The following is a 12,370-nucleotide window of genomic DNA, read 5'->3' on the forward strand; positions in this document are numbered from 1 at the left end:
AAATGCCAAATTGCCGCGCGCTTCGCTCGCATTTATCTCACAAAAACCATTCTGTGAGTAGATCTGCGAGACACGAATCTCAAAATGAGAGTTATAATTCCATCCATTCTATAATGTAAATCCTAAATATGAGTGCTAGGGCAGCTCCTCTGATGCTTAGAAAGTGCATAAAACTTGTATATTGTGAAAGCCCTATATGCATCATCCTTTGGAATGATTTCAGGGCACATTTGTCCTCAATTTTGTTCATTTTAGCATTTTTGTTTTCGCGCGCTTTGGGCATATTTGTCCAGGTAATGTTCTTTTAGTACCAGATCAGTGGGACGATTTGGAAATTTTGCCCCGGAAATTTTGGCTCGGTGACTCCGATACATCTCTCTTTGAATTTTAGCATTGAAATAGCATATTTTCTGGGGACAGCTTGGAAAAAACTTGGATTACAATTGTGGGGAGAGGGGTGTCTTCTATACGAAGAGCCAGAGGTGGCAATCATGTTGCCATGCCCAGGGGCCATCAAAAGGTGAACCGGCCATGGTATACCAGTACCAGCAAAATGTATTTCTTGATGTGAGGGGGGGTACGTATTTTTTGGCAGCAATAGGGGGTTATGTAATTTTAGATGCTGCTAATAGGGGGGTTGTGTAACTTTATGAACTCAATTTTGAAATCCTCCCGCCCCCCCTCCCCTATAAATAATGAACGGTCCCTTAAACATGGAAGTTTATAACAACCTATTATAATGACCTAAAGGAAAAATCATTTATGGCAACAATGAGCCTTGCATTGTAAGTCATGGTTAAAATGTGTTGAGTACCCACCCCCCGCATTGGCCTACATAATATTACATACCGGTACCTTATAATATTTATATAGCACGGCTATAGCTATACATTTAAAAAGTAGGTCCTATAGCGCTAAATTATGACAAATAGGCCTACACAAACCCGAACGCAAGTCTGAAGGGTGTAATGAAAATGCCAACCCTCGATGGGGGGGGGGGGGGGTCATTCAAAATTCACCTGGAGATAGGAGGGACAGAGAATTAAAATTAGAGAATTACATTTAGAAAGTAGGTCCTATAGCACTAAATTATGACAAATAGGCCTACACAAACCCGAACGCAAGTCTGAAGGGTGTAATGAAAATGCCAACCCTCGATGGGGGGGTCATTCAAAATTCACCTGGAGATAGGAGGGACAGAGAATTAAAATACCCTCTAATAACACGAGAATTTTTCTAGGTTTGGACAGTGGATTTTCCATGGACCTCATCCTAGGTAAATAAACAAACAAACAAACAGACAAAATGGTTTTCATAATCATGGAATCCATAGCCCCTATAAATTGAAATTGCAGGCTATCACGGGAGCAAATTTCCAAAATTCACCTCATTTACCAGAATTGGGGATTTGGGCTACCAAATCGCTGGTCAGGCAATCCTGGTTTTCAATGGAAAAGGGACCTGGTTGACAACAATTGAAATATCGATTATTTCTGCTGGTTGCTCTCGAGATAAAGTACTGAGTTTGACATTTTCGGAGCAAGAAATAAAAACGAAAATTCTGACAAAACTATAATATATAGACCCACACGATGTGCTTTACAGAGGTGGGAAATATCTTTCTTTAGCAAACTATATTAGTTTGAGACGCTAAAAAATGAATTCCGTAAAAAGCTCGCGGGCGAACTAAAGGCCTATAAAAATCAAAAATATCACACTAAAAGACAAAATATGATGCTTGAATTTTAACACCAGGATTTTAAAAAAATGTATATCCAAGCACTATGTCTTTAACTGACATTACTGAAGAAAAAAAATATTGCTTTATATTTGACCGAGAAAATAAATTTCATAGCAAAAAGGTGTATCTCTGAATTGTGCTGATTTAACAAGGCGATTTAATACCCTGATTTTCATCAGTACCCATCTTCTTTTTTTTTTTTGCAAATTTATAAAGTATATAAATATGTTCATCATCTCATGTCCTGAACTTATAAAATATCTCTACATACAAAGTGGTTTTAAACCATTTTAGAAAATCATTTTAGCCCTATATATTTTTTTGTTTACTGTATCCTGGTAACTGATATGTGTGTTTCATAACAAACCATAATTTATTCTATTGAACATGTCCAAGTAGATTACATGAATAGAATACATTAAATCCTTTGTTATACTATCTATAGAAATATACTCACTGATTATAACACTGAATAAATTAAATAGGCCTAAATAATCTCTTCCACATAGACAATTTAATACTACACCATGTATGTATCTTCTATAATATGTTGTTAGGAAAAGAGATTAAAAAAGGCTATAAGGTCATCAAAGGTCAGGTTATAGGTCAATTGGTTCAGGTCAAATTCAGGCATCAATTTTGAATACATGTGATATCATACATGTCATAATGAGGCATCAATTTTGATATTTTGTCTGTTACTGGATATGTATAATGGAAATGTGTGAGGTGGATATACTAAAATACCTTGGGATGTAAATGGTGAGTACAATTTAGATTGCCTAGTTGAGTTGGATTGGGCAAATAAATATAAAATAGTTACCAAAATCACAAAAATGAAGCTTACGGAAAACTACCTAATATGGTGGTATAGGTGACAAAAATACAATCTTTTTCAACATTGCTGTAGTGTGGTTGTGGTAACCTGTTACCTATGGCTTAATTAAGTTTCATTGACATAATGTTGCAAGTTCAAAATACAAAATATAGCTCGACATTGAAAATAGAAGCATTTTAACCGGTTCGTTTTTTGATAGTTGTGGAGCACCAAGTTCATAAAGTCATAAAAGAAATCAGGGACCACTTATTCCCATTTTACATATCAACATTATTTCCCTAATGTGTTAGCAACACATATCCAAAATTTTAACGAAATCCGTTGATAGTAAGCTTTCCAAAATGAAGTGAATTTGAATCATCAGTGATGTTCCTCCTTTTGGCTTCTATCTTCAAAAGCATGTAAGCTACATTGATACCGATGCCACCAATAAAACGAGAAGATTTGCCCCTTTATTTTGCATACCACTTTGTCCAATTTTTGTTTGTAATTTCTTCACAAAATGCAAAAAAATGCAAAAAAAATCAATGGGTGTAGTACCCCCTTAACATGTATCGATCGACTTTTAGCGCGACTATGCATTTCTAAAGAATTGGTTGTCCAGCGTCCTAACTGATAGGATCAAGTTAAATTATAGATGCTTTGAGTATTACACATTTTGTTTTACATAACATCCACTTTCAAAAAGATTTTAAGAGTATAAGGTCTTTCAAAACATTATCATGCATAATAGCAAGTTTACGAATATCCTGTACCGTAATTGGCTTCTTAGTTCTACATGTCTAATTACAACTTTTACGTCACTTGCCAAACGATTGGGAACCACTTGTCCGCATTAAGATCTTCATTATCTTTGAAATTGTTCAACTTCTGAGTTTTTTTTGGTTTTTTATATACGTCGTATATATTTCTTCACCGCCATGACTTACATATCAGCCGGAGCAAAAACTTTGATGCAAGTTTTGTCCGCTACAACCAGCTTCTCATCTTCTGTAAATGCGATGTCTTGGGGAGAACTTACATCAGTTGTTACGCAGCCCAGATATTTGCCTGTAGTAAGGGAGAACCGATAGATTCCTTGTTTCTGTTTAAAATTGCCAATGAATATCTCTTCGTCGTCCCCTTCTCCAATGGTGCAAACACCAGACGGATACCAGGATGACGTGACATCTGTGGGAGGACTCAGGGTGTGAATTATTTGGCCATTGGAATCTATAACCCGTGCCCCTGAAGCTTTATTTGCGCTTATAATGATTTTGTCGCCATATGAAGACACTGTCATGTACTTCGGGTCAAATGGTACTTTAAGCGTTGCTTTTAGTTTGCTATCGTTATAGTTGTGGATGCTCAGTTGTGATGACCTCTCTACCAAAATGTTACCGCGCCCATCTGCGAAGATTCCGTCGACCCATTTGTTTGTATAAAAAGTCTCATTTGTTATTTGCCGAACATAATTACCACGTGAATCGTAAATGGTCGGATAACGCGTGTTGTCGGCAACGATGTAGTCTCCATTATACACTGTCAAGCCATGAGGGTAAGAAACACATCCTTGGTTTGAGTGAAGGCTCTTTGTGGTATCAATATCCATCTTCACATTCCCGTCATCTATGCCATAGACGTACACTCTCTCTGATCCTCCATCTGCCACGGCAACATTCCCGTCTTTATTGATGGCGACTCCTCTTGCATCCTCCAGCTTTCCTTCTCCAATTTTCTTGACTATCTTCCATGGAGCATTCCACGTCTCTTTGTTCCGTTTACGAATCGATCCCCGCTGTGTAGTAGCTACTTTCGTTTCTTCAATCTTTCCGATTTGGGGTGCAAATGTCGTCGGAGACTTTCCCTCAACAAATGCAATATTTCCCAGATTAAAGGAAGGTATCCCTGTCTTCTCTAACTGCTTCAATGCATCGGTAAGCTGTTTGTAGGCTGCTGCTACATCACAGTCGGACCCATCAGTAGTAAGTTTGATTCCCATATCTAGAGCTGTATTCAGACGTGAATTCAGCAGCTGAAGCTCATCTTGATGTGCGGTAGCAAACTTGTCTCTAGCAGACTTCATTTCAGCAGCACTTTTCTTCAGCTCATCGGCTTGATTGTCCACCATCAACATCAAGGCCTTCTTGACATCGTGTCTCTTGGTGTCAATGGCTGTACGAACTTTATTGTAAGTTGATTCAAGCTCTTCCTGCATCTTTTGAACTTTCTGAAAGGCTTCGTCAACCCCTTTTTTTACAACTTGACATTTAGCAACTAACCCCTGAATCTCTTCTCGCTGACCAGTCATTGCTATGTCGAGCTTAACCAGCTCATGGCTCCCTGTCGGATGTTCTACCACGGTGCAGTCCCTGCATATTGGAACGTCGCAGGTTTTGCAATAGAACCAAAGCACCTGTCCGGTATGTTCCATGCAATGTTCCTCCTTGTTTTTCTTGACTAAACTGACCTTACCAGAGCGTAATTCTACCAAAGATAACACACTGTGGCTCCTTATCGAACGCAATGTCTTGTGTGTCTATAGAGAATAAACAGAATCAGAATATTGAAAATAGGAAATGTTAGAAAAATGTAGAAAAAATATTTTTAATAACATATAACAACAAGAATTGTCTTTAAAAAAGACAAAGTTCGCGGATCAGATGTATAGTAGGCCCCCAAATTTGTTCCAACTTTCATGCAAAAGGAACCAGTCGTTTGCGTTATCTTTCAAACCAATATCACTATCATATTCAACAAAGGCCGGCCAAGTAAATAAATAACACGTAGAAGGGTGTTTATATCGTGCCTACTCTCACCGATTTTGAGAGATTTTCAAATATTTTGGGTTTTTTTTCTTATTTACTCCCTTTGTTTCTAAAATTGTTGCGATAAAAAGACATGTTAAGATATTGTTAAGAAGTTCTTGGTTATCATTTATAAACACATTACAAACACTTTCTTCAAGCTAGGGGTAGGGCTTTGGGGACATAACAAAAATATTAGGGGCTCTTTCCGTTTTTGTGTTGTGCTGACAAATCCTTTGCAATTGCAATATTACACACACAAAAATGAATAGTTAATTTGTAACAAATTAACAAATAATAAGGGCCTCCCTCTCCACAGTAGTCCGGACAATGCACATGTTATTTATTTTACTTGGCCTTATACCATGCAAATAAGGCCTTCATAAGATGTTTACTCATACATATGGACACAGTAACATGGACACATCAGAAAATATAAGCAAGCATTATTGGGTAGATATGTATTCAAAATCTATAAAACGTGGTTTCTTAATACTACTATCTTTTTCAAGAATGGGGAATAATTTTCATCAGGATTTCATGTGGTTTCATCAGTAAGTCGGCTGTGTAAAATATCCAGTGTATTTTTCCTATATATATGCTCAGCCGTATCATTTGGTAAAGAATTGCTCACCAATCAGTAAAGACTATTATAATCATGTGATGGCTAAAATCCAATAGTAAAAACGATTAAGGCTAAAAATTTCCTACACTGTACAGTCTCATTGCACGATAGATTAAATGGAATAAATAGTCCTTGCCATCATGTCACGTGGGACAGGATTAGAAAAAGGCATACAAAAGAGTGTATGGGATTATAGGAATTATTTCCAAGCCTCTTAACTATTGGTTTAGTGGGCTACAATAGTTATTCAAGACACAGGGTATGTAAGGGATAAACTGTGCATATGAAATGGGTTCAAATGGCATTAAAAGGGTTGGGTTTAGGGTTAAGTTTAGGGTAAGCGTTAGGTAAGCTAAAAAATTGGACTAGCGGTGGCTCGGCCTGACGGGGTTTCGGACTGACGGGGTGTACCCGTTGGGGTGATCTATTGTGTGAGTTCAAAGCAAATTTAAAGGTTGCCTTTCTTGTCATAACAGCTATAATTCAGAGGATCTGAATTATGAACATTATTGAACTCCTGTTTGTTGAGTTGTCGGTGTGTTGTCATGCCAAGACGTAACAAAAGCTGTTATACCGAACAAGTCAAATACCCACACCCTCACATATACAATACCCAAACGCAAACGAGAGGAATCGGTCTTTTCTAGTTTGATGTATTAGCAGAGAGTGTTAATGGTGTTTAAAATTTATCAACATATACTATTTTATTCAGTCACCCCAGTTATTTTTCAGAAGTGACAGCCGGGTTAAATGAAAAGTTTAATGCATTTGTGTGTGTGATTTTTACAATTTTTTTTATTAAAATAGCTGATATTGATATTAATGTACACATCATAACAAATCCACATGACTCAGGGATCATGATGGGATATACTATGCCATAGTCGATTTTTGATAAATAAAAACATGTTATTAATCATGATGAACGCATTCAGTTGAACTCGAAATTATACTTAGGGAGGGCGAGTTAGCGCAGCGGTAGTTCCCTCGCTTTGCACCACTGAGGTCCCGGGTTCAAGCCCCGGCGCGGCCCAAGGACTCATGTGCACTTGGTTTATCCCGATTCCATGCTCGCTCTCGCAGGTTTTCTCCGGGATCTCCGGTTTCCTCCTGTATCGCAAAAATTGGTGATTAGTTGTATGGTTATCAAAAACTTCCTTCACCCAATGGAATTTGGGGAGCTGCACAGATAATTGGTGGATGTTACAATCTAAATGCGGATAGGTGTGCGCCGTTCGGCAGCAACCTAGTTGATGCGATCTGATTGCGATGATTCACCATTGCAGCGAAATTACAGCGCTTTGAGTCCTCTAAGATCTGGAGAAAGGCGCTTTATAAATCCAAAATTTAATTTAATTTAATTTAAATACTGATATTTAATACATCAAAAAATTTGTATAAAATGGTTATGAAAAGGTTTACACTCTATTAATTACGGTAAAAGTAAAGTATACGTAGGGTATATTATTGAATGCAAAATATCATAATGGCATAATTATAATAGGACTTCAATACAGAACAATTCTGATTTTAGAATCTACAAGTTTATTAATCGCGAAAGCCCGAGTTAAAAATCGACTTATGTACTTTGCATTTAAACGGGACTTTGATCGGGCAAAGTCCCTAACATGCACACACTGTCAATCATACATGTTTATCAATCCAATTTAACCGCAAGCACAACGCCTGGAACTACAAGACGAGCTCATGCACCTACTGAGAGTATAATGTTATGTACCATGTAGTTATTAATGGTAATGACAGGTGCCCGGAGGATTTAAACCATAACGAGATCTGGGCGACCAATCACAAGCCAGATCCATTTGACGATGCATTACATCATGGCCAATTTTAGTAGGTCAGAAATCCGACAATCTCATCCATAGACAACCGTGTTAAGATGTTAACCGCAATCTAAAGTAAGACGTCAATAGGGAAGCCAACAAACAGAGGGAGTACGGTAACTGAAAAGATCAGATGTGAAAATCTATCAATTGTGCACAAATTAATTAAATCAGAGTTTTTAGCTTAAATGCAATAGCCAGAGTATGCACAATGGGCAGATGGACTACGGAGAATTCTAGGATCATGACAACTTAAGCCAAAGGTTTTGAACTATGACCTTTCGAAAATCAAAGGTCCTTACTCCTAGGTCCTCTGAAAATGCACGTTTTTTGCAGTTTTGCTAATTTGGTCAAAATAAGACTTGAGGAGATTGCACGATGAAGACCGGAGCGTGCGAGAAGTTTTGTATAAACGTGCAAAAAGATCAGATAAATAATTTGTACTTATTCAATTAGCAGTAGCGTTTATGAGTCTCTGTAGTTTGTGAATGTCACTTTCCGGCAAGGAGACTGTTGTTGCACTAGACTGTTGCTGCACGATTCGGGTCTAAGCACAAAATGATGAAGGGGCGGATTAAGCGTTTACTGATTTGACGAAGTTTGTATAATTTTATTTAAATCCGGTCGGCGCGACAAATATTGCTGATCTATGTGACATAAATTATCCACAGTAAAATTGACGTTCATATATATTGGAAGTTTTAGTTAAAAATTATAAAAAAAAAGGCTATAAAAAGAAATATTAATGTTGCAAGAAAAATTAATAGGTGGGGCTTCTGTCAAAGTAGCCTCCATTGCAATTACATCCTTTTCGTCGTTTGTCATAATTTTTACACAAAACGTTTCATTTTGAACTGGTACAGACTGTTACCACTGAGGTTATACATAATAATACAGGTTTCATAAAAATGATTGGAACCCGTAAGATAAATTAAGTTGATCTTATTGAATAGCTGAATACAAAACCCACCCAAGTCCATACTTTGGCCAAATTGAGTTATAAAGCATGGTAAATTGTTGCTTATAGACATACTTATCATATGTCATGTATGTATAAAAGAACAACTCAGATCCACCCTCTACTTGCGTTTATCCAAAAACCAGGACTTGGGTGGTTATTGCACACATATAGTGTCCTCGCAAACAGGGCAAGATGGCTGACCTGCTAAATTGAGGTGATAGCAACAGTGATGACAAAATAAGTAGTAAAATAACGCAGAAATGAAGCTGGATGGGCACAGAACAAGAAAACAAATGAGAGCAAGGGTAAAAAATACATCACTATAACTATGTGATTCAAAAGTCAACTCAAGTCCGGCATACTAAATGACCCCCACGAAGTCCCCGATATAAATCGTCATACCTAATACAGTTTAACCGACTTATTGCATGTAACACTTGCCCTATTTAACTGAATGAATTAAAATGATACACAGTTTTTTGTTTTTTGTTTTGTTTTTTGTGGGGTTTTTTTTCTTCTTTTTTTTTATAGTTTTCTCAAAATCACTTTCCATGGACTTGTGTGGGTTTTGAATTCATGTATTCAATTAGATCTTACGTCTGCCTTGAATAATACACACATACCTTGCTACAGTTACTGCACAGAAAATCATCGCATTCCAAACATCTTGCCACCGCTTCATTACCATCTGAGACATCACAAGACGTACACACAATCTTCACATCCTTATCCATCAACTGACGACTTAGTGCTTTCCTGTCCTTCAGCTTGGTGACAAGGAAGTTGCTTCTCAGACCATCTACGCCATTTGCTGGAAGGGTGTTGGTTCACGACATACAGGACAGATGACTTCTTTCTTATTGTTCTTACTCCATTCTCTTAGGCATCTTAGACAGTACGTGTGTAAACAAAGAAGGCTTCTTGGATGCTCGATGTCAATGTGGCAGATACCACATTGGATGAGATCATCATCGGCAAACTGCTTCACGTGCTTGTGAGACATCTCTGCTGCCTGGAAAATACGATGAGGTTAATTTCATGGTTGCTTTATTGAAAACCCATGATATTATAGCCTTCAAAATGATTATCATCATCAACATGATTATTGTTGTATGATATAGATGATTGACCCATCCGGGTGACCAATATATTCTTCCGCTTTAGCATAAAAATGTCACGGGTTAGATTGCGGCTGCATTAAAATGTCCACATTATGCCGATTTACGTGCTAAACTGTTCTCAAATATTTCAGAGATTTATAACATGTCTAATGATATATTTTTTGCTACTAATGGGATTTCAGGATTATGATGCTACTCTTTAGTTATAAAGTTTGTTAAAAGTTAGAAAATAGTGCATGTATCTCAATGTCATACAGTAATTTGAATGTTGCAATGTTTTATACTTTCGTTATATCCTTGTATTGATGTATTGTTTTGACTATACCTACAGGTTGTCCCAAAAAAAATACCGGGCGAATGAATTTTGACGTAAGTCGAGAAATAGACGTCAAAATCCAAAAATCTAAACATCAGCTTGTAGCCCGTCTTATTCTGCATCTTATACGCTAATTTTACTGGAATCGGTTACTGATTGCGAAGAAATAAGCGATTACATAACACACGTGTCAATTCACTTCATTCCAAGTTTGAAAGAAAGATCATTCAACACAATGCGCACTATTGGTTAATAACTGTCAATGGGCTTCATATTTTGTTCGGTGAAATCTTTTTCGTTCTTTATAAACAATCTGTTTCTTGCAAAACATTTAATTAGGTTTTGTTCAATTTTGAAAACCTGCACGATATTGAAAATGAAAGCTTGCATGTAAGATGATGCTCGGTACTTCCAAAATTCAGAATTCCAACTGGCTTTAAAAAAATCTCACACATATTAATGCTTTTGGAATATTTCCAAGAAATTGTAATGCAAAGTTTAAATCTTTTAAAACGTAAAACTGTAAGCACTTGAACATTGTCATTCTTAGCTCAAATGTTCTTTGGAAAGTTAAAATATAACATATTTGCACTAAAGAATTAAAGTTGGGAAGCTTCCAACTGTATGAATCAAAGTTTTTCGGACAAACTGTTATTCATCTTCAGTGAAAGCATGAATAACATAACAACGTCGGATTATAAAATAGATAATTTAATGAGATACACAAACTTTAGGAAGCGGTGAGCGAGTATGAAAAAGCGCCTGTTGATCAAACTTGGAATGAACTGCATTGATGCATGCATTATGTAATCGTTGATTTCTTCGCAACCAGTCAACCGAATCAAATTAAATTTTCGTATGTGATGCGTAATAAAATAGGCTATGCGCAACATTTTAAATTTTTTGATTCTGATATCTATTTCTCGACTTAGGCCTACGTTCAATTTTATTCACTCGGTATTTTTTTATGGGACACCCTGTATATGTGTGGTGCATGTCAAGAAAGAACTGAACTGAACTGAACTGAACTATTTATGATGCATAGTAATTTTGAATTTGTGATAGCTTAAATAATACAAACATTAATAATATTGAGTTACTTGCATATTTAATGATGGGTAACCTGATTGACAATCTCATCCCCCACTTTACCTCATCAAAATGCTGATTTTGGTATCAGATGAAAGCTCATATTTTTCTCATAAACATATTGAAATTTGGCGTTCCAAATCGGAATATTTCCGAAGAAATCATCAAAAAACTGCCGAATTAGTCTCAAATATGGTATACCACATTGAGACTAATTACGCAGTTTTTTGATGATATCTTTGGAACTTCTAATTTCAATATGTTTATGAGAAACATATGGCCTTTCACTTGAAATCAATATATTACATAATCATGATGATTATCATTAGGGCCTAATACAAACACTGTAGACTACCAATATCACGCTGTATAAATGTCGGTAATTCCATTAGAAATTAGTCACCTTTATAAAAAAAAAACATGTTCTTTTTGCATGAGTGCTTGAAAGGGTTGACATATTAACTTATACGTAAGTTTTAAAGAATTTGATTTTCCAAATATATCAGGTCACCTACCTTTAATAGCAGTAGAATATGCATAATCTAATAAGACTACACATGATGCAGTCATGTCTACAGTAGAATTCATCTCGACCTTTGCAGGACTTAACCCCATTAAAAGCTATTAAACCAAGATAACACTCATTGAAACAGCTCAACTGATTAAGTCGGATCTTCTCTGGTTGTGCACAAGTGTCTGTTTTCATGTGCGATGATCGCAATAAAGCTGGTATTATAGCTTCAGTTGGGTAACCGATTATAAAGGAAACGAAAGGAAACAATGGTATGTGTAGCTTTGTTCACGAAATGAGACAATTGCCTGCTTTTTGTAAACCAGCATTCTTGAAAATGAGCAACATAATGATTGTTGACTTAACACGGTTCGGAAATAATTTCTTCATATTTTTGGTGTTATCTGTCGTTTACATATCCTTCCTAAAACACCAAAGTACGAATATTTCCAAACATCTAAATTAGCTAAAAATTTAGGACATGTTACAAAACTATATTGTCTAGAATTTTAGAAGAGTACTTTTAATATTGGCCGGT

At 36.5% G+C, this 12,370-nt stretch overlaps 1 protein-coding gene across 1 annotated transcript; it reads right to left on the reverse strand.

The window, feature by feature from the left end:
- Nucleotides 1–2,199: 2,199 nt before the first annotated feature.
- LOC140162498 (uncharacterized) lies at nt 2,200–9,646 on the reverse strand. Its single transcript, XM_072185738.1, has 2 exons — nt 9,419–9,646; nt 2,200–5,097 (listed from the first exon to the last, which is right to left on the reverse strand). The coding sequence occupies exons 1-2, from the start codon at nt 9,527–9,529 to the stop codon at nt 3,505–3,507; spliced, it is 1,704 nt and encodes a 567-aa protein (XP_072041839.1). The 5' UTR covers nt 9,530–9,646; the 3' UTR covers nt 2,200–3,504.
- Between the last annotated feature and the right edge of the window lie 2,724 nt (nt 9,647–12,370).

Source organism: Amphiura filiformis, chromosome 10, assembly GCF_039555335.1.
Source record: "Amphiura filiformis chromosome 10, Afil_fr2py, whole genome shotgun sequence".
In the NCBI taxonomy this organism is placed as follows: domain Eukaryota; kingdom Metazoa; phylum Echinodermata; class Ophiuroidea; order Amphilepidida; family Amphiuridae; genus Amphiura; species Amphiura filiformis.

Excerpts from the sequence above, each read along its gene's own strand:
- LOC140162498 (XM_072185738.1), bottom strand. The coding sequence starts at position 9,529 with ATGGATAAGGATGTGAAGATTGTGTGTACGTCTTGTGATGTCTCAGAT. Across the intron at positions 5,098-9,418 it reads TGTGCAGTAACTGTAGCAAG|ACACACAAGACATTGCGTTC; the intron begins GTATGTGTGTAT and ends TATTCTCTATAG.